The sequence below is a fragment of the Salvelinus namaycush genome, chromosome 42, assembly GCF_016432855.1.
Source record: "Salvelinus namaycush isolate Seneca chromosome 42, SaNama_1.0, whole genome shotgun sequence".
Classification (NCBI taxonomy): domain Eukaryota; kingdom Metazoa; phylum Chordata; class Actinopteri; order Salmoniformes; family Salmonidae; genus Salvelinus; species Salvelinus namaycush.
In genome coordinates this window covers 7,648,131-7,671,325 of record NC_052348.1, presented here as the reverse complement: position 1 = coordinate 7,671,325, position 23,195 = coordinate 7,648,131, and the positions used below count along the sequence as shown (strand labels likewise).

General features: G+C 43.7%; 2 protein-coding genes across 3 annotated transcripts; both read left to right on the top strand.

Moving 5' to 3' along the window:
• The first annotated feature begins 473 nt into the window (after positions 1-473).
• LOC120034882 (gastrula zinc finger protein XlCGF7.1-like) lies at positions 474-2,252 on the top strand. The gene is made up of 2 exons (XM_038981536.1): positions 474-504; positions 713-2,252. The coding sequence occupies exon 2, from the start codon at positions 1,151-1,153 to the stop codon at positions 1,832-1,834; it is 684 nt and encodes a 227-aa protein (XP_038837464.1). The 5' UTR covers positions 474-504; positions 713-1,150; the 3' UTR covers positions 1,835-2,252.
• Positions 2,253-5,820: 3,568 nt separating this feature from the next.
• Positions 5,821-22,790, top strand: LOC120034859 (zinc finger protein 205-like). 2 transcript variants are annotated; one of them, XM_038981509.1, is made up of 8 exons: positions 5,821-6,113; positions 6,309-6,485; positions 10,396-10,526; positions 10,889-11,714; positions 11,802-11,966; positions 12,347-12,458; positions 21,266-21,387; positions 21,685-22,790. In XM_038981509.1, exons 4-8 carry the CDS (start codon positions 11,712-11,714, stop codon positions 22,609-22,611), a joined length of 1,329 nt encoding a protein of 442 aa, XP_038837437.1. In that variant the 5' UTR covers positions 5,821-6,113; positions 6,309-6,485; positions 10,396-10,526; positions 10,889-11,711; the 3' UTR covers positions 22,612-22,790. The 2 variants fall into 2 exon arrangements, with proteins under 2 accessions (XP_038837437.1, XP_038837438.1); XM_038981510.1 differs by having other exon boundaries at positions 21,266-21,485; positions 21,685-21,822.
• The last annotated feature ends 405 nt before the right edge of the window (positions 22,791-23,195 follow it).

The following is a 23,195-nucleotide window of genomic DNA, read 5'->3' as shown; positions in this document are numbered from 1 at the left end:
CTTTTTTTTTTTTTTACCATTAACGTCAATTATCAAAAAATTGGTAAAATCAGCTACTTTCTCAGAACAGTTAATATCTGACTACTTCTATCATGGGCAAATATGTATACAAGTGTAGTCCATATGAAAAGTTCTGCGGTAAAAATATGATTGAAATGAAATGGTACGACACAATATCATTATCTAACTTGATTTACTGCATTTTCCATTAATTACTCATCGAAAACTGTGATGCATGGAACATAATCAATCAATTGTATATCAAGAAGTTATATCCTTGCCAATTCTAGAACATGTCAATAGTGTATAATATACCATTAAGCATTGACAGTAGCTAACCTCAACACCTCTTTTCCCCCAATCACTCTCTCAGGTGAAGGACATCTCACTGGAGGCCACAGGAGCTTTGTGAAGCCAGCAGGACACAATACATGGAGAGATGACCAACCAATCACTGTTGATGAGGGGAGTGGAACCTCAACCCAGCAAGTTATCATAATAGAGGTTAATGTAATAGTGTTGCATGAAATATTACAGTTACATTGTAAATCAAATGTGGCTGTTTATTTCAGTAAGGCTCCCCTCAGGTATTCACTGTCTTACATGCACATCCTCATGTATCTGCCATAGTGGAGCTTGTGAGACTTCCCTACAACATTGTTATCCAATTCAACTCATGTACCCGTGATAACCTCCTCTCTTCTTGTGCCAGTCTGCAGATGCAGAGGCTGCAGGTTCTGGTGTCAAGCTGGAGAGGTCTGAAAGAGAGGAGGACGCATGGTACAGCAGAGACACCCAGACTCGGGCGGCTGTAGAGCCCCATGTAGCCACAAAGGGCCCCCCCACCATCGCCCCAGCACCGCCCAGGACCCGACACAGAATCACGGAGGTCAGTGGAACGCAGAACGCCGTCCTCAAGTCAGAGACAGACACGGATACTTTAACTGTAACACACAGGCTCTTACGCACAGGATCTGACCACAGATCAGACCCAGAAAGACTGGGGCTGGGGAGACTGGGCTGTCCTCCTGCTTCTGGCTCAGAGTATTTACTTCACGATAACCCAAGCCCGAGGACTGTTCATTCCCTTCGGGACTCAGGTGACGCATTAGAGACTGACAATGATCTGTCTTGTTCTTACACTACAGAGATGGACCCTGGCATCATGCCCTTGGGCTTAGAGACACTCACTGATCCGTCCAGAGGGGACTGGAACCGGTACAGTAGTAGTGTATGCTCTGAAGGGTGCCTAGATAAGAAAGAGGAAGGTCTGGTTGTAGATGAAGTGACTGTGAAAGTGGAGGGTGATGTTCCTCCCACATGGAATGCAGATAATCACCTAGGAGACAGACACTCACAGGGCAGAGATTTCTTAGATTACAGGGAAAGCTTAGAGACAAATCCAAATGTCACGACCCACTCTCCTTTACACACAGTCAGGGATCGCGAGTCAGTGTCCACGTCGATGGGACCTTCCAATTCACAGGACGGCGTTCTTTTCGATCAGTTATTGAACTCAAAGGGCCAAAAGGCCAAGGCACGGGGTAGAGGAGCAACATCAGGCAAAAGTAAAGAGAAACGGTTCCTATGCATGTTCTGTAACAAAGGCTTCAGCTGCCCCCAGAAGGTGGAGATCCACCAGAGGGTCCACACAGGGGAGAAACCCTTTGGCTGTACCCAGTGTCATATGCGCTTCGCTGAGGCTGGCAACCTGAAGAAGCACCAGAGGGTCCACACAGGGGAGAAACCCTTTGGCTGTACCCAGTGTCACATGCGCTTCGCCCAGGCTGGTCACCTGAAGAGACACCAGAGGGTCCACACAGGGGAGAAATAATACAGCTGACCCCAGTGTGAGAACAGATTCTCCTGCCAGCACCAGCTGAAGATGCACCTGAAGGGTCAAACGGGCGAAAGGCGGTTCGCCTGTACGCACTGTGGGAAGAGGTTGTCAGAGAGGAGCTACCTCAGAATACACTAGCAGAAAAAACATTCCACTCCATAGCTTCTGATGTTTAGATCAAACACTGCATTAAAGACAAAGATTCATTTTCATTATTTTCAGCAGAAAATATCATTTGGAATAACCAAAGTAACAGATTTCAGTGTTGAATATTTTTGGGTAGAATATTGCATCCAGACATGTGTGATATACACTGAAAGTACAAAACATTAAGGACACCTGCACTTTCCATGACAGACTGACCAGGTGAAAGCTTTGATCCCTTATTGATGTCACTTTTTAAATCCACTTCAATCAGTGTAGAGGAAGGGGAGGAGACAGGTTAAAGAAGGATTGTTAAGCATTGAGACAATTGAGACATGGATTGTGTATGTCTGCCATTCAGTCTGTGAATGGGCAAGACAAAATATTTAAGTGCCTTTGAAAGGGGTATGGTAGTAGATGACAGGAGCACCGGTTTGTGTCAAGACTGCAACGCTGCTGGATTTTTCACACTCAACAGTTTTCTGTGTCAATCAAGAATGGTCCACCACCCAAAGGACATTCAGCCAACTTGTAGGAAGATTTGAAGTCAACAAAGGCCAGAATCCCTGTGGAATGCTTTCGACACCTTGTAGAGTCCATACCCCAACAAATTGAGGCTGTTCTGAGGGCAAAAGCGGGGGGGTGCAACTCAATATTAGGAAGGTGTCAATGTTTTGTACACACTTTGTACAGCCTAAAACGTGTTACGTAATGTGTTTGATTCTAACATGTTATGTATTCAGGGGTTGAATCAAGATATATTAGTTTTATTTTTCACTCTATTTTTTTTTTATTTATTTTTTTACAAATGTTACATTTTTCTTCCAATTTGCCATTTAGAATATTTTGTGTAGATTGGGGGAAAAAAAGACAAATCAATTTTAATCCCACTTTGTAACAACAAAATGTGGAATAAGTAAAGGTGATATTGTTAGTACTGTGTAGGCTAAATGATGTTCACAAATGCCTATTTCATTACTTCCATTCAACTACTTAATTTTTTCCCCGAATAACCTTTTAATGAGAAAATGAATGCAGTGTGTCAAGCAGATTTGTAGTGGAGACATGTGCATGTGTGGTTTTCATATGGTGTATTTAAAATTATTAATAAAAATAATAAAAACAATGGGACTTTTCTAAGACTTTCATTGAGACTCTCTTTAGTATACATCACATCTGATTTCACCCTATTCTGCATACACCTGACAGCACGTTATAACCAATATACACTTACTAAAAATACCTACACAAACCAAGACACTAACAAACACCTACTGTACACATCAAAATAGTTTAGTCAGGTCTGTCTGACTTTTGACCTATCATAGCTGACTCATATTTACCCACAACATCATATTTATGTCCACCATGATGGGTTTAACAACAATTAAGTAATTTTGTAACTACAGTATAGGACTCAAACGTAGTGGGGATGGGTAAACACTCCATGTTGAAAGTGTGTTTATTATCTGTGTGTATGTACCTGATGGAGTGTATGTCTGTGTAATCTGTATTACCTCTCTCTTCCAGGAGGAGGAGGAGGGTCCAGAGGTGCTGCTGGTGAAGGAGGAGGGGTGTGAGGAGGGTCTGGGTAACACTGAGGAGACCATGGTCATGGAGGACAACCAGACTACACCTTCTCCTGAACCCACAGAGGAACCAGCTGAGCAGCACAGGACCACTCACAGTCTCACTGAGGTGAGCCCACTGTGAACTACTGTCTTAATGGTATTAGGTCAGGTCTTGATTAATTTTGTCTTAAGTGTGGGATCATACCTTTGAATAAAAAAAAGTGTTTAGTAATCAAATCAACTAACATGCTTGCATAGTACTCATAGCAATCCCTCATTGCCTAATCAGAAGATGTTCCATAGCAATTTGACGAACTGACTTGTTAGAAAGGTGGCATCCTATGACGGTGCCACGTTGAAAGTCACTGAGCTCTTCAGTACGGGCCATTCTACTGCCAATGTTTGTCTATGGAGATTGCATGGATGTGTGCTTGATTTTATACACCTGTCAGCAACGGTTGTGGCTGAAATAGCTGAATCCACTAATTTGAAGGGACATACTCTTGGCCATGTAGTGTATTGTTTAAACCTCCAGCTTTGGGTTGGATGTGTCAATGAGTAGTTCATACATGCATAATTTATGTGCAGAATTACTGCCTTCAATTTGCCACGGAAGCGACTGTTTTCTTGAAGTTGTTCCATTTCCCCCCACCTGGGCCAGCCCCCTAGCAATTCAAGTTCTAGCAAATGTACTTCAGCCCCTCGCACCATTTTCCAATGAGGTTGAAGGGTGGGCCCAATGGACACGAGAGAGAGAAATGACATGGTGCACATATCTGGACATGTGACGCAGTACGCAATTTTCAGGGAACACTTTTGGCTAGTGCATGCTAGTTTCAGAACTACTGGCAAAAAAATGATACAAAAGTACCGGTGAATCTCTTTAAAAAGTGGCCAATCAGCTGAAATCCAGTCAAAAAATAAAAATCTTAAAGTAGTAATATTTTGGTCATATGACATCGTGTCCAGAATATGACCATTATAAGACATCATGTGCCCGTTGGGATGGAGTACTGTCTCATGCGATCTCAGGCCCCAGAGCCTTAGCAGGGTATTTGGGGTTTTGAATGACTGAAGGAGTAGAATTTTTTTGTTTGTGTACATTTTTTGTAGTTTGTGTGGAATAATGTTATTTTCCCTTCCCCATAACGGAATAAAATTTTATTTTGTGAATTTTTTCACCCCGTCCAGTGGGTGGCAGCAATACATATTTTGCTTAAAATTCGCCACAAAACCTCACCGAAGTAGTAGTAAACGGAAGTAAGCATTGACCATTTACAATTTTCACGTTAGCGGTTTTGTTGTTGTTATTTTGACATTTATTAACGTCATGGAACTAAAAATATTACTAATTTAACTGCACAGCATCACATACTTGCCCCAGGTAGTCTTAAATTTGCGTTGGAGACAGGACTTGGTTGATATTGTCTAGGTAAGCTAGCTGCAAACGTTAGCTAACAATGGCTGACTGTGTGGTTTTTCACACTCAAATAGCCTCCATTATGGAGGTGCTAGCGAATGCAGCCGTGGCAAATATCTGTAAACTCGTAGACGACGACTATGCAGTGTTTCGTTTGGAAATAACTCAAAGCCAGAAAGAAAACAGGGGATTGCGGAGGAAACTACAGATATTGGAACTGAAGGTGGCACGGGAGCGCGCAGAGAGGACAACGCGAGAGCGCGTCCTCGCCAGTCATTCCAGTAGTGTCAAGATACCCGACCGATACAGAGGAATGGCAAGAGGTACGTTTTGCAAGGCAGAGGCTGCGGGGACTGTTGCCCTCTGTGCATGTGTGTCTTTCGATGTGGTTAACCAGAATTGGATCTTGGTCCGTTTTTTGAACTTTTTGGACCTGAACACCAAAACATTTAGGAGATCGATGTGCTCAAAGTTGACCTGTTTTGCATACCCCACCTTACCGTAAGACATCCATGTCTTCATCACTGGAAAATAAACGATTGAGTTGTATATAATTTAAAAGCTTTCAAACAGGGTTGTTAAACTATTTTATAATTTCTTAATATAAATTATTTTTAAATTAAGAATGGATTTCTTTTTTTACCATTAACGTCTATCTAAAAATGCGTAAAATCTGTCACTTTCTTAGAACAGCTAATATCTGACTACTTCTATCATGGGCAAAGATATATAAGTGTAGTCCAAATGAAAAGGTGTGCAGTCAAAATATGATTGAAATTAAATGGAAAGACCTAATATTTTATTCAAACTAAATTCTTGATTTACTGCACTAACCATTATTTACTCAATGAAAACAATGTGATGGAACATAATCAATCAATTTTATGTCAAGAAGTTATTCAATGTTATACCTTACATCCTTGCCAATTCTGAATCGTGTCAATAGTGTATATTAAGCATTGCCAGTAGCTAACCTAAACACCTCTTTTCCCCCATCAATCTCTCAGGTGAAGGACATCTCACTGGAGGCCACAAGAGCTTTGTGAAGCCAGCAGGACACAATACATGGAAAGATGACCAACCAATCACTGTTGATGAGGGGAATGGAACCTCAACCCAGCACGTTATCATCATAGAGGTTAGTGTAATAGTGTTGCATGAAATATTAGTTAATTTGTAAATCAAATGTGGCCGTTTACTACCGGAAGTCTTACACTGTCTTACATGTACATCCTCATGTATCTGCCATAGGGGAGCTTGTGAGACTTCTCTACGACATTGTTATCCAATTCAACTCATGTACACGTGATAACCTCCTCTCTTCTTATGCCAGTCTGCAGATGCAGAGGCTGCATGTCCTGGGGTCAAGCTGGAGAGGTCTGAAAGAGAGGAGGACGCATGGCACAGCAGAGACACCCAGACTCGAGTGGTGGTAGAGCCCCATGTAGCCAAAAAGGGCCCCCCCACCATCGCCCCAGCACCGCCCAGGACCCGACACAGAATCAAGGAGGTCAGTGGAACGCAGAACGCCGTCCTCAAGTCAGAGACAGACACGGATACTTTAACTGTAACACACAGGCTCTTACACACAGGATCTGACCACAGATCAGACCCAGAGAGACTGGGGAAGGGGCCACTGCGCTATCCTCCTGCTCCCGGCACAGAGTACTTACCGGTATTTCACCAGAGCCAGAGGATGGTTCATTCCCGTGGAGATGGTGAAACGTTAGACACTGGTGGTGATGATCCGTCTTGTTCTTACGCTACAGAAATGGACCCTGGCAACATATCCTTGGGTTTAGAGACACAGACTGATCTGTCTAGAGAAGACTGGAACCAGTACAATAGTTGTGTATACTCTGAAGGGCCTCTAGATAAGAAAGGGGAGGGTCTTGTCGTAGATGAGGTGACTGTGAAAGTGGAGGGCGACGCTCCTCTGACATGGAATGTAGACAAGACTCACTTAGGAGAAGGATACTCACAAGGCAGAGATTTCTTAGATTACAGGGAAAGTTTGGAGACAAATCCAAATGTCACGACCCACTCTCCTTTACACACGGTCAGGGATCGCGAGTCAGTGTCCACGTCGATGGGACCTTCCGATTCACACGACCACGTCCTTTTCGATCAAGTATTGAACTCAAAGGGCCAAAGGGCCAAGGGGAGGGAAAGGGGAGCAACATCAGGCAATAGTAAAGAGAAACGGTTCCTCTGCATGTTCTGTAACAAAGGCTTCAGCTGCCTCCAGAAGGTGGAGATCCACCAGAGGGTCCACACAGGGGAGAAACCCTACAGCTGTATGCAGTGTCATATGCGCTTCGCTGAGGCTGGCAACCTGAAGAGGCACCAGAGGGTCCACACAGGGGAGAAACCATTTGGCTGTACCCAGTGTCACATGCGTTTTGCCCAGGCTGGTCACCTGAAGAGACACCAGAGGGTCCACACAGGGGAGAAATCCTACAGCTGACCCCATTGTGAGAAGAGATTCTCCTGGAAGAGACGGGAGCTACCACCAGCAGAAAAAACATTCCACTCTATAACACAGAAAGCAACCATTCCTCTCAGTAGCTTCTGATGTTACGTTCAAACACTGCATTAAAGACACCGATTCATTTTTATTATTGTCATCAGAAAATATAATTTGACATAACGAGTGTGACAGATTTCAGTGTTGAATATTGCTGGGTAGAATATTGCATCCAGACATTGTGTGATATACACTGAGTGCACAAAACCTTAACACCTGCTCTTTCCATGACATAGACTGACCAGATGAAAGCTATGATCCCTTATTGATATCACTTTTTAAATCCACTTCAATCAGTGTAGTTGAAGGTGGGAGACCGGTGGAAGGATTTTTAAGCGTTAAGACAATTGAGAAATGGATTGTGTATGTGTGCCATTTAGGGTGAATTATGAAAGACAAAAGATTTAAGTGCTTTTGAAAGGGGTAGTAGGTGCCAGGCGCATTGGCTTGTGTCAAGAACTGCAACGCTGCTGGATTTTCAACACTCAACACTTTTCAATGTGTATGAAGAATGGTCCACCACCCAAAGGACATCCAGCCACCTTTACAGAACTATAAGAAGCATTGGAGTCAACATGGGCCAGCATCCCTGTGGAATGCTTTTGACACCTTGTAGAGTCCATACCCAAATTGAGGCTGTTCTGAGAGCACTGTGCGCACGCAACTCAATATTAGGAAGGTGTCTGTTTTGTACACTCAGTGTATGAGGCATATATAAGCCTAAAAAGTCTTAAATAGTGTATTTGATTTTAATATGTATTGACTCAGGTTTTGAATACTTATCTAATTAAGATAAATTCTATTTATTTTTTTTATCTTAAAAAAAGTCAAATGTTAGAATTTTTCTTCCACTTTGACAGAGTATTTTGTGTTGATCAATTTAATCCCACTTTGTAACACAACAAAATGTGGAAAAGGTCCAGGGTTGTGAATACTTTCTGAAGGCACTACTTCATTTCTATAAGGTGCTTTATTGTGCTTGAACTTTCAAATCAAATGAAAGTTTATTTGTCACGGGCATCGAATACAACAGGTGTAGACCTTACAGTGAAATGCTTACTTACAGGCTCTAACCAATAGTGCAAAAAAGGTGTTAGGTAAGTAAAGAAATAAAACCACATACAAGGCGACATACAGACACCGGTTAGTCAGGCTGATTGAGGTAGTATGTACATGTAGATATGGTTAAAGTGACTATGCATATATGATAAACAGAGTAGCAGCAGTGTAAAAAGAGGATTTGGGGGGGGCACACAATGCAAATAGTCCGGGTAAGTGATTACCTGTTCAGGAGTCTTATGGCTTGGGGGTAAAAACTGTTGAGAAGCCTTTTTGTCCAAGACTTGGCACTCCGGTACCGCTTGCCAGGTAGCAGTAGAGAGAACAGTCTATGACTGGGGTGGCTGGGGTCTTTGACAATTTTTAGGGCCTTCCTCTGACACTGCCTGGTATAGAGCTCCTGGATGGTATGAAGCTTGGCCCCAGTGATGTACTGGGCTGTACTCACCACCCTCTGTAGTGCCTTGCGGTCGGGTGCCTTGCAGTTGCCGTACCAAGCAGTGTGCAGCCAGTCAAGATGCTCTCTCAACTTTGGGGACGGGAGCACGAGAAAGATGATAGGAGTCCACCTTAACTAGACATAGGTTGGGACACAGCCGGCTGAATAAGTAATTATATATCATAGGAAAATATCCACCAGGAAGGTGTGATTATTGCCAGGAAATAGAAACAGTAGAACGTGTGTTGATATAGTGTGGGCAGTATAAGAGGGCGAGAGATATTTGAGTCTGTATGAGAGAGAATGGGATACAGGAATGAAGTGTAATGAGTCCATTGAGTAGAATGTGAACTGTTGTATTTTCTAAGATAAACGGGGCAGGAAGGCAATATTTCGTTCCTCCAGGGTCTCTGGCCCACACTCCACTCCAGCACAGTAGCGGTAATACACTAACAACGTTGGATGCCAACCGCTCAAAAATACCACTGAAGAAGTAAAGGGACGCGAACAGTGACCAATAATTTACACTTTGGCGTTTTTACTGCATTTAGACGTTTTAACACACTGGAATTCAAAATATGCCTCATTTTACTGCACAGCATCACATACTTACCTCGGGTAGTCTATAATTTGCGTTGGAGACAGGACTTGGTTGATATACCCATGTTATCTAGGTAACGCTAGCTAGCTGCTGACAATGGCTAACTGTATGGTTTTTCACACTCAAATAGCCTCCATTATGGAGGTGCTAGGGAATGCAGCCGTGGCAGAGATCTGTAAACTAGTAGATGACGACTATGCAGTGTTTCGTTTGGAAATTTCTCAAAGCCAGAAAGAAAACAGGGGATTGCGTAGGAAACTACAGCTACTGGAACTGAAGGGAGCGCGCGGAGAGGACAATACGAGAGCGCGTCGTCCCAGTAGTGTCAAGATACTTGACCGATACAGAGGAATGGCAAGAGGTACATTTTGCAGAAGGCTGAGGGGCTTGGCACCCGGTTCCGCTTTGCGCATTTGTTTAAATGTGTTATCCAGAATTGTGTCTTCGTCAGTGTTTGGCTAGTGTGCAATACTTCCCCTGATTACTTAGCTATCTTGCACACTTTTTTAAATGTTACTTTATTTTACCAGGCAGGTCAATTAAGAATAAATTATTCCTGCACAAAGACACTATCATATTCTAACAAGATTCTTGATTTGCTGAATTTCCTATTATCATACTCAATTAAAAGCATGTGATGCATGGAATCAATCAATAAATAGCATATAAATAAATTATGACAAGTGCTACCTTACATCCTTGCCAATTGTAGACAGTGTCAATAGTGTACAATATAGTATTGAGCATTGACAGTACGTAACTCAACCACTCCTTTTCCCCAATCGCTCCCTCAGGTGAAGGACATCTCACTGGAGGCCACAGGAGCTTTGTGAAGCCAGCGGGATACAATGCGTGGAGAGATGACCAACCAATCACTGTTAATGAGGGGAGTGGAACCTCAACCCAGAATGTTATTGTGATAAAGGTTAGTGTCATAGTGTAACATAAAAATTACAATACATGACATGTGTCCTGTTTTATTTCAGAAACACTCCCCTCAGCTTTTAATTTGCTTACATGTACATCCTTATTTATCTGCCATAGGGGAGCTTGTCATTTAGCAGACGCTCTTATCCAGAACGACTTACATGAGCAATTAGGGTTAAGTGCCTTGCTCAAGGGCACATCAACATATTTTTCACCTAGTCGGCACGGGGATTTGAACCAGCGATCTTTCGCTTACTGGCCCAACGCTCTTAACCAGTAAGCTACCTGCCGCCCCCAGACTTCCCTACGACATTGTTATCCAAATTATGTACCGATAATAACTTCCTCTCCTTGTGTCAGTCTGCAGATGCAGAGGCTGCAGGTCCTGGAGGATCGTCACTGAACAAGCAGGAGAGGACTGAGGGAGAAAACCTACGACACAGAGACCTCCAGACTGGAGTGCCCCCTGTAGCCACAGAGGACCTGGCTCAGAGTATTTACTTTACGGTAACCCGAGCCCGAGGACAGTTCCTTCCCATCGGGACTCGGGTGACACATTAGGGACTGGCAATGATCCGTATTGCTCTTACACTACAGAGATGGACCCTGGAAACATGCCCTTGGGTTTAGAGACACAGACTGATCTGTGACGAGGAGATTGGAAACCGGTACAGTAGAAGTGTATACCCCGAAGGGTGCCTAGATAAGAAAAGGGAGGTTATAATCGTAGATGAGGTGACTGTGAAAGTTGAGGGCGACATGGAATGTAGAGAAGGACACTCGCAAAACAGAGATTTCTTAGATTACAGGGAAAGCTTTGAGACAAATCCAAATGTCGTCACCTACTCCCTTTAACACACGCTCAGTGTCCACATCGATGGGACCTTCCAATTCACAGGGCCACATACTTTTCGATCAGGTATTGAACTCAAACGACAAGACTAGACCCCAGGCTCGGCGAGGGGGTTAAACATCAGTCAATAGTTAAGAGACGTGGTTCCTCTGCATGTTCTGTAACAAAGGCTTCAGCTGCCCCCAGCAGGTGGGGATCTTCCAGAGGGTCCACACAGGGGAGAAATCCATCAGCTGCCCCCAGTGTCACATGCGCTTCACCCAGGCTGGCAACCTGAAAATGCACATGAAGGTCCACACAGAGGAATGAGGCCGTTCGCCTGTATGCTAAATGGTATAATGTGTTTATTATCTGTGTGTGCGTGTGTATGTACCCGAGGGAGTGTATGTCTGTGTAATCTGTATCACCTGTCTCTTTCAGGAGGAGGAGGGTCCAGAGGTGCTGCTGGTGAAGGAGGAGGGTTGTGAGAGGGGTCTGGGGAACCCTGAGGGGACCATGGTCATGGAGGACAGCCGGACTACACCTCCTCTTGAACCCACAGAGGAACCAGCTAAGCAGCACAGGACCACACACAGTCTCACTGAGGTGAGCCAATGGAAACTACTGTCTGAATGGTATTAGGTCACGGCCTGTATCCACAAAGCCTCTCAGAGTAGGAGTGATGATCTAGGATATCAACTTATTCATTATGATCTAAAAGGCTAAACTGATCCTACATCAGCACTCCTACTCTGAGACTCTTTGTGGATACTGACCCTGGTCTTGATTAATTTTGTCTTAAGTGTGGGATGATCATTGCCTTTTGAATGATCAAACCATTAAAGAGTGTCAAGTAATCAAGTCAACTAACACATTTACACAATACTCATAGCAATCCCTCTTTGCCCAATCACAAGATGCTCCATAGCAGGGTGCTCTTATCGGATTTCTTGATACAACATCCTCTCACTCTGTATCTCTTACAGTCAGTAGACATGGAGGATGGGAAGCCTGATCTGCTGCTGGTCAAAGAGGAGACTATAGAAGATGGACCAGAGAGCATTGATCTGCTGAGTGGATTAAAGATGAGGGAGCAAGGTAAGGGAGAAATACATATAGCCTACATACAGTAATGGATCTTCACTGGGAATAGTGATGCACCTGGCTATTATTAGCGGTTCACAGCTAATCTGTGAAATCTATTGTTATTCTCTGAATTATTTTTATAAATTTTTCTTGACATGGTCAAATAACTCAAGCATAGATTGGTAACTTGTTTTCTAATTTGGCACACAGAAACTAGAGGCCATGAGTAACTTGGTCAAAAAGAATGGCACCGATTGGCCTATAGGTGGCACTGTTATAAACAGTTTTACTTAAACCTTCGAATCCATCGTCCAGTTTGACCTAGAGACTTAATTTTGTATGTAGGTGTCTTTCCTTATGCTGGACAAATTTGCCTCAAGAATCCATAAGTTCCGTCAGGATAGATTTATATCCATTTTGAAAATGTTGGATAAACTTATTTTCATGAACCATATGTCCAAATAACACCACGATGTAGACCCATGGTACATCTCTTAACTTAGTTTGAGAAAAGATAAGGGATTGGTTAAGAGATGGCTGAGTTATTGATAAATCAGGAAATCAGATTTTACGTGTCCATTTAATTAAATCCTTTGTAAATCCACTCCACAATGGCCTATCAATCTGAAACTTTTTAGGGTCATGAAAGACATTACTATGATGAACTATGTTTGGCATTGATATCTTTAAAAAATAAGGAAACTAACAATTTACTTTTGTCTATGTAACGCTTAAAATAAATGTTACAAATCTTCTCATGGACTAAGTCAGATTCACTCCAAATTTGGTCTGTGGGCTCATCACAATATTACCTAAAGAGTTTGAGAAAATAACATTGAGGCATTCAAAGGATTGCCACACTATACCTGTAGATGCATATTAGTACATATGCTAATAAGCTAAAATATGCCAAAAATACTTTACAAATCTTTCTCATAAACCATAGGGCCAAATGACACCAATTTGGAATGTAGGCCCATGTTACATGTGTTAACTTAGCTTTTCCCAAACTAAGGGGTTGGTCAAAATATGGATGAGTTACAAAAATACCACCTACTCTGAAGCTCTTCTGTGCCAAGATATTTGAGTGCTCCCGTTTTGTGGTTGAGTTTGTCACTGATCTTGAGGGGTTATAAGATTGGTGGAATAATTTTGAAAGTTGCAAAAACAGAGGCTAATTAAAATTAAAATATAGCCATGGACTTTAAGTTGGAAGCATTTGTGGAAAACCCTACATGGGAGATGCTAGATAAATGTACAAAGGTGAATCTGCTTGCCCTTGCAAAGCATCAAAGTGGCATCTGGCTATCCAAAAGTAGTAGCCAAAGATTTGATTGGTACTGTTTTGGTGGAGGAGTAAATTCTCTCGGAGAGAGAGGCTGATGAAAAGGGCGCTACGGGTAGTAGAGTACATCCCATAGTCGTGCAACTAAGGGAGTTATAACTAAAAGCAAAGTTGGAGCAACAATTAAAGCTTGAACAACAAAAATTTCAGCTCGAGCACAAGGAAAAAGAGAACGTGCAGCCAGATTAGAAAAAGAAGAACGTGCGCATGCCATTCGATTGAGATGGATCTGGAAGCCCGCCGAATCCAGTCAGGCCATCCTGCACCCTCAACAGAGTTTCATCTAGGTCAGAATAGCCTTCTTGTACCGTCTTGTACCTAAAATAGCCACGAAATATTTGGTCACTGCTCCTCAAGTGTTCTTGTGGGAAAAGCTCAAAGTCTACGCTGCTTTCTCTTGACAAGAGTTCAGATTGACTGATAAATCTGCTATCCTTTGGGCTTATGAGTTGGTCCCAGAGGCATACAGGCAACAGTTCTGTAAATTACGAAAGACAGAATCACAAAGGCTATATATATATATATATATACACACAAATTACGAAAGACAGAATCACAAAGGCTATATATATATATATATATACACACACACACACACACACACACACAGCAACACCCCCATGAGCATTTGTCTCTTCTATATATGGTATATCCTTGTATTGCTACTGGTGTATAATCAAATTATTCTAAGTGAGTCTCAGAAATGGAAAATATATTCATGGTACCTGATGTTAGCAAGTTATTGATTTCATTAACCTTATTTCTAAGGCTACATATATTAATATGGGCCTATTTTCAGCCCTTTCTTGGGTAGCTTATCAGAGATAGACCTAATACTGAAAAGAGCAAACAAAGCAAGAAAAAATATATAAATATACATTCAGTAGTCCATTTATTAATTTGTGTGTGTGTGTGCTGCGGGTTGAAGCTACGAACCCATAGGCTTGGCTTTCTCATCCCCCCAGGCTTCTGGGAGGGTGGACAATGAGCCGGTCATAGTAAGCAATGTAAGCAATGTCCCCACGTGCTCTGGCAGCTTTCATAGCTGGGATCAGTTCTTTCCTCTTCTGGCACACAGCTTCAGGATAGAGTTGTTGAGGAAGATGTACGTTCCTCTCAAGTTCTTGGCTCTTTCCAGAACAGCTACAGTTGAAGTCGGAAGTTTACATACACTTAGGTTGGAGTCATTAAAACTCGTTTTTCAACCACTCCACAAATTTCTTGTTAACAAACTAAAGTTTTGGCAAGTCGGTTAGGACATCTACTTTGTGCATGACACAAGTAATATTTCCAACAATTATTTACAGTCAGATTATTTCACTTATAATTCACTATCACAATTCCAGTGGTCAGAAGTTTACATACACTAAGTTGACTGTCTTTAAACAGCTTGGAAAATTCCAGAAAATTATGTCATGGCTTTAGAAGCTTTTGATAGGCTAATTGACATAATTTGAGTCAGTTGGAGGTGTACCTGTGGATGTATTTCAAGGCCTACCTTCAAACTCCGTGCCTCTTTGCTTGACATCATTGGAAAATCCCCCAAAATCAGCGAAGACCTCAGGGGGAAAGAATTGTGCACCTCCACAGGTCTGGTTCATCCTTGGGAGCAATTTCCAAACGCCTGAAGGTACCACGTTCATCTGTACAAACAATAGTGCGCAAGTATAAACAACATGGGACAGCGAGACAACTCAAAGGCGAAATCCATTAAATGCCAAGATAATGGAATTCATTGCCCTTGACAAATAACCATTCTCTGTCGTGGGTGATGTTGGTTTTCGCCGACTGGTCGAGCACCGAGCAACTATTTTATATATGTTTTACTATTTTTAAGATGTGCTACCGGATTTACACAGTAATAGCGTCACTGCTATTAGCTTCGGACCAGCGATATCAGCCCCATGAGCATGCTGAGTCTGACAGCACAGTGGGTCGTCGAGGATTTCGTACTGAGGAAAGTCGTATTGCATGCTCATGAATATGCTGGTAGTCATACCTCTGCTGCCATTTCAAATGGCATTTGAGAACGTGTTTGAAACTTGGAAACATGAACACACTAGCTAGCTCCATTCGAACAACTGACTCGAGAAATAAGCTCATCAACTGCGTCCGCAGCAGATGTGATACCCTCTGTCATGGCATTGAAACGCCTGCTCGTCAACTGACAGGGATGTAAACAAATGTGCACAATTTCACAATTTGAGAAGCTTTATGTGCGTATGGAACATTTCGGGGGTCTTTTTTTTCAGCTCATGAAACATGGGACAAACACTTTACATGTTGCGTTTATTTTTGTTCAGTGTAGTATTCTAATTCCTAATTCTAATGCACATTCTGACTTCGCCAATGCTAAGCTAACCAGTTAGCTAGCAGCTAGTGTGCGATGTTAGTGCTGACTAGTTTCTATGGAGTGAAGATGGCCCCTTTTCCCGACAAGGTGGATGTTTTTGCTGGCCTACATTGGCGAATGAAACAGTTGCCCTTGACAACAGTTTTCCCCGGCAACAAAACTGCCCACATAGGCTGTGAACAAGCGATTCGGTGGCATTCTCTCTTTACTGTGTCGCCACCATGCTCGATGCTATGTGCAAGGACCACTACTTCGATGCAGACAAGAAAAAGGGTTTACATGAAATGTTACATACACAGCTGGACAAGATGGAAACGGACACAGTGACGGTGCGCACGATGGAAGAGAGGCCAAGGACAGACAGAGCTGAAACTTCACTGCTTGACATGTATGACGCAATCCTGGTTGAGAATGAAACGACTGAAAAAATGAACAACGAAACAGCACACCAAGTAAGTGAAAGAAATAGGTTTTGATTGTTTTACTGGTAATGGGGACATACGGAAATGTCAACAAAATGACTTTTTGGTCTGTGTGTGTGTGTGTGTGTGTGTGTGTGTGCAACCTTTATTTAACTAGGCAAGTCAGTAAAGAACAAATTCTTCTTTACAATGACGGCTTACCCCAGCAAAACCCGGACGACGCTGGGCCAATTGTGCGCCACCCTATGGGACTCCCAATCACAGCCGGATGTGATACAGCCTGGATTCGAACCAGGGACTGTAGTGACACCTCTTGCACTGAGATGCAGTGCCTTAGACCGCTGTATCCATGTGTGTGTGTGTTGACTATTTAACTGTACTAGAAATGCATAGAAGGCCGCAAAAAATTTAAGTATCGGTTATTGTTTTGGGCAAGGAAAATATCGGATATCGGTATCGGCCAAAAAATTTTACATTGTGCATCACTACTTTAAACAGGTCAACATTCACAAGGCCGCAGGGCCAGACGGATTACCAGGGTGTGTACTCCGAGCATACGCGTACCAACTGGCAATTGTCTTCACTGACATTTTCAACCTCTCTCTGACCGGGTCTGTAATACCCACATGTTTCAAGCAGACCACCCTGTGCCCATGAACGCAAAGGTAACCTGCCTAAATGACTACCGCTCCATAGCACTCACGTCGGTAACCACGAAGTGCTTTGAAAGGCTGGTCATGGCTCACATTAACACCATCTTCCTGGAAACTCTAGACCCACTCCAATTTGCATACTGCCCCAACAGATCCACAGATGACGCATTCTCAATCGCACTTCACACTGGCCTTTCCCACCTGGACAAAAGGAACACCGGTGAGAATGCTGTTCATTGACTACAGCTGAGCGTTCAACACCATAGTGCCCACAAAGCACATCACTAAGCTAAGGACCCTGGGACTAAACACCTCCATCTGCAACTGGATCCTGTACTACCTGACGGGCCGCCTCCAGGTGATAAAGGTAGGTAACAACACATCTGCCACGCTGATCCTCAACACCGGGGCCCCTCAACACCGGGGCCCCTCAGGGGTGCGTGCTTAGTCCCTTCCGGTACTACTTGTTCGCCCACGACTCCAAGATCATCATTAAGTTTGCAAGCAACACAACAATGGTTGACCTGATCACCGACAACGATGAGACAGCCTACAGGGAGGAGGTCAGAGACCTGGCAGTGTGGTGCCAGGACAACAACCTTTCCCTCAATATGAGATGATCGTGGACTACAGGAAAAGGAGGGCCAAACAGGCCCCCATTAACATCGACAGGGTTGTCGTGGAGCGGGTCGAGAGTTTCAAGTTCCTTGGTCCACATCACCAACAAACTATTATGGTCCAAACACACCAAGACAGTAGTGACGAGAGCACGACAACACCTTTTCCCCCTCAGGAGACTGAAAAGATTTGTCATGGGTCCCCAGAACCTCAAAAGGTTCTACAGCTGCACCATCGAGAGCATCCTGACCAGGTTCATCACCGCCTGGTATGGCAACTGCTTGTCATTCGACCGTAAGGCGCTACAGGGGGTAGTGTGTATGGCCCAATACATCACTGGGGCCAAGTTTCCTGCCATCCAGGACCTAAACTCAGCAAAAAAATGTACGTCCTCTCACTGTCAACTGCGTTTTTTCAGCAAACTTAACGTGTAAATATTTGTATGAACATAACAAGATTCAACAACTGAGACAAACTGAACAAGTTCCACAGACATGTGAGTAACAGAAATTGAATAATGTGTCCCTGAACAAAGGGTGGGTCAAAATCAAAAGTAACAGTCAGTATCTGGTGTGGCCACCAGCTGCATCAAGTACTGCAGTGCATCTCCTCCTCATGGACTGCACCAGATTTGCCAGTTCTTGCTGTGAGATGTTACCCCACTCTTCCACCAAGGCACCTCCAAGTTCCCGGAGGGAATGGCCCTAGCCCTCCGATCCAACAGGTCCCAGACGTTCTCAATGGGATTTAGATCCGGGCTCTTCGCTGGCCATGGCAGAACACTGACATTCCTGTCTTGCAGGAAATCACGCACAGAACGAGCAGTATGGCTGGTGGCATTGTCATGCTGGAGGGTCATGTCAGGATGAGCCTGCAGGAAGGGTACCACATGAGGGAGGAGGATGTCTTCCCTGTAACGCACAGCGTTGAGATTGCCTGCAATGACAACAAACTCAGTCCGATGATGCTGTGACACACCGCCCCAGACCATGACGGACCCTCCACCTACAAATCGATCCCGCTCCAGAGTACAGGCCTCGGTGTAACGCTCATTCATTCGACGATAAACGTGAATCCGACCATCACCCCTGGTGAGACAAAACCACGACTCGTCAGTGAAGAGCACTTTTTGCCAGTCCTGTCTGGTCCAGCGACGGTGGGTTTGTGCTCATAGGCGACGTTGTTGCCAGTGATGTCTGGTGAGGACCTGTGTTACAACAGGCCTACAAGCCCTCAGTCCAGCCTCTCTCAGCCTATTGCGGACAGTCTGAGCACTGATGGAGGGATTGTGAGATCCTGGTGTAACTCGGGCAGTTGTTGCCATCCTGTACCTGTCCCGCAGGTGTGATGTTCGGATCCTGTGCAGGTGTTGTTACACGTGGTCTGCCACTGCGAGGACGATCAGCTGTCTGTCCTGTCTCCCTGTAGCGCTGTCTTAGGCGTCTCACAGTACGGACATTGCAATTTATTTCCCTGGCCACATCTGCAGTCCTCATGCCTCCTTGCAACATGTCGAAGGCATGTTCACGCAGATAAGCAGGGACCCTGGGCATTTTTATTTTGGTGTTTTTCAGAGTCAGTAGAAAGGCCTCTTTGTGTCCTAAGTTATCATAACTGTGACCTTAATTGCCTACCGTCTGTAAGCTGTTAGTGTTTTAACGACTGTTCCACAGGTGCATGTTCATTAATTGTTTACGGTTCATTGAACAAGCATGGGAAACAGTGTTTAAACCCTTTAAAATGAAGATCTGTTTAGTTATTTGGATTTTTACGAATTATCTTTGAAAGACAGGGTACTGAAAAGGGATGTTTCTTTTTTTTCTGAGTTTATATACTAGGCGGTGTCAGAGGAAGGCCCAAAAAATTGTCAGACTCCAGTCACTCAAGTCATAGACTGTTCTCTCTGCTACCGCACGGCAAGCGGTACCAGAGTGCCAAGTCTAGGTCCAAAAGGCCTCTTAACAGCTTCTACCCCCCCCAAGCCATAAGACTGCTGAACAAGTAATCCGTAAAAGGCACATAACATCCCGCTTGGAGTTTGTCAAAAGGCACCTAAAGGACTCTCAGATCATGAGAAACAAGATTCTCTGGTCAGATGAAACCAAAATTGAACTCTGGCCTGAATGCCAAGTGTCACGACCTAGCACATATGCAGAAGAATACTTTTAAAAAATCTTCTCATGAACCATAAGTCAGATTGACTCCAGATATATATATACTCCAGGTATATAGAGTCAATGAATTAGCCTCTAATGCATTTTAGAATGATTAGTTGCTGCATTCAAGATCGGCCACGCTACACCACTAGATTGAACTATATTACACCAGGTCCATAGGAACTGAACTGGTGGACATGGGGCCATGAAATTTGGCATGAAACCTTAGAAGCTGTGTGCATATAAAGTCACTGCACCAGACCAGTTGGTGGCACTATAGATGTCATTATCACCCGTGGCACAATATATTCACATCCTTTAAGAATTTAACCATTGTCTCATTTTCACCTCGTTGCCTCTGGACAAATTGGCTTGAGAAACTCTGGAGAATCCCAATCCTAATGGTGATCGCACTTACTTGTAGTGTATTCCAATTTGCATATTACAATCAATACAATTCCTAAACGTTACCAAATTCACACCATAACACAGGTAACTACAACATGGACTCGCTTAAAGGGATGCACAAGGAGTCAAGAACAACATAGTTAAGTGAACAATTCTAAAATTACAAATCATATTCAAACCATATTTGGTACATAGACTTAACAAATTCATCTCAAATGAGGTTTAACAAAATAAAGTCCCAGTATTTAAAGATGACCGCAATATACCAATACACTTAACGGTGAAAACGTCATATCTTAACATAAACCATTAGTCAAATTGACCCCAGAATTGGTTTATAAACTCAGTACATTAAGGACTAAGATTGATTACCTGCTGCATTCAAAGATAATCAACCTACAGCAAGCACTACACTAAACTTCACTTACTTGTGGTATTGAGAGATAAACTTGGTAACGCTTTCACAGATTTTCTTTCAGCAGCAGTGGCAAAGCTAGCGTGGGGGGGTAGTTTCTGTGGCCAACAGCGCTGTCTCCGACCAAACATTTTGGAGGACCTCCTCTTGACCGCAGAGACAATTTTGCTGCTTTAAAGCAAATTTCGTGCAACTCTACACATTTTGCCATGGACAGAGAGAACATTATACAGTTTTAAAGCTAGTTTCCTGCCATTCTACACTTTGTCATTGCTGCTCGCAGCTATGTATCTTTTAAAATGTATTCATGAAGTGAAATCAATGCAACTTATGTTTACATAAAAAAACACAAAATGTATGAACTTGACCAGGTAATTGACAAAAGAAAACTCCATATGTAGAGTTCTCTGCCATTTTTGTAAAGTCTATTTTCTAACCTCTTCCTGCAGGTGATTGGATGGAGGCTAACAGAGGAGACTGGACAGCCATTTTGAATTCCCAGACCGGTGGAGCCAAGGGCCTACGGAACAACATCACTGAGCAGGCCAGGACCAGAGGCGACAAAGTGGAGGTCAGTGGATGGGACAGCGTCTTTAACTCGGGGCTGCGGAACAACCAGAAACAGATAGTCGAACACAAAACAACATACAGATTGATCTGCGCGTACGGGTAGGTGTCTGTCTCTCCCTCCGCATACAGTCTCAGACTAAAGAATGTTGCTAACGACAGAGCAGCAGAAGGATTTAGTGCGAGTCGTCAGGCTAGGGCTGAACTGTGTTTACCATTTTATAATGTCATGTTTCTGTGTGTAGAGCAAATGGGTTCTTATATAAACCTTATTGCTTTTCTGTTCAATTTGTGTTTACAGTCTGCAGTCCAGGAGAGCCTGCTGACATCCGGTGTTGCTGGGGGGAGAGACTGGACCTCTGAGGTGGCTGGTCACAAAGCCTGGCCCCGGATCAGAACCCTGGATCAGGAGCCTTCGCTCTTCCTTCCCGAGTCGGAACCAGGACCCAACCACGAGGGACAGAGACTCCGCCACACAGAACACAACCAGTGGACAGGTGGACTGAACAACAGTCCTGGTGGTCATCAGAGAGACCGAGACTCCAGTCAGGGATCCAGTCCGCAGCCCAGACCCTTCTCTTCACAGTCTCAGTGCAGGGATGAAGCAGGGCCTGGGGCTAATAGAAATAGACCCTCTTGTTCCTATGATAGAAACACCACAGTATCCATGATGGACAGAGCAGGTCATCATGGGCTTCAGCCTTCACAGAGAGTGGTGGGAAACCCCCCTGGTGGGAGTATAGCAGGAAGTCTTTCCTCTCCATCAGGGTCTTGTCTAATGCCTGGTGACTGGGTTCATAGAAGGTCTGGACCTGGGTCTAGCCTTCCTCAGCTACCTCATGGTTACCCTACAGACAGGGTCAGGTTTGGCGTTCACCACAAGCGCTACCTAGCCTCGGACACAGCACAGAATCCCAACAACACCCAAACAATGGCTAGAGGTCAAGGAGGGAACTCAAAGACGAACCACCTGAGGGTGGTGGCTCCTGCTTCTACCTCTAGTGTCATTGGGTCACAACGTGGGAGGCCGAGCATTAGGACTGACGCCGACAAGCCGTACACCTGCCCCACGTGTGGGAGGCGCTTTGCTAAAGCGAGCTATGTGAAGATGCACCAGACAGTTCACACCAAGGAGAGGCCCTTCAAGTGCAAACAATGTCACAAGAGCTTCTCCTTCCTGACTAACCTGATCAGACATAGGAGTGTGCACAATGGGGAGAAATTGTAACCATTCTTTAGGTGACATAGTTATGTGAAGAGAGTAGCCACATACCCCTCATTAAAACTTGAACTTGTCATTTGAAACAGGCTTGCGTAAACTGTTTTTAGAGAGACAGTAAACCTCGGCGAGAACGAGGACAGTTAAATATTTACCTTACTGAGGTGATGTAGATGGAATAAAGTCATTATTTTCTACTCTATTCTTGCTTTCTTTCTAAACAAATCTGCTTTGAGCTTGAAAGATGGTCATCATGAATAGGAGATTTGATGTGTAACATAATACGCAGTAGCGTATTTGAACAGCATGCATACCTTTTTCATTTCAACCACATCCTTTGAGCTATGACGCCTACCATTAACTTCTACTTCATCACAATCCCGGATCCGGGAGCACCCCCATCAGTAAAAAAGCTGACTAGCATAGCCTAGCATAGCGTCACAAGTAAATACTAGCATCTAAATATCATTAAATCACAAGTCCAAGACACCAGATGAAAGATACACATCTTGTGAATCCAGCCATCATTTCTGATTTTTAAAATGTTTTACAGGGAAGACACAATATGCAAATCTATTGGCTAACCACGTTAG

Bases quoted from the DNA above. Each gene is read 5' to 3' on its own strand.
- LOC120034859 (XM_038981509.1), top strand. The intron at 11,967-12,346 runs GTGAGCCAATGG...TATCTCTTACAG, and splicing joins CCACACACAGTCTCACTGAG to TCAGTAGACATGGAGGATGG. The intron at 21,388-21,684 runs GTCAGTGGATGG...TTGTGTTTACAG, and splicing joins CCAGAGGCGACAAAGTGGAG to TCTGCAGTCCAGGAGAGCCT.
- LOC120034882 (XM_038981536.1), top strand. From the start codon at position 1,151: ATGGACCCTGGCATCATGCCCTTGGGCTTAGAGACACTCACTGATCCG.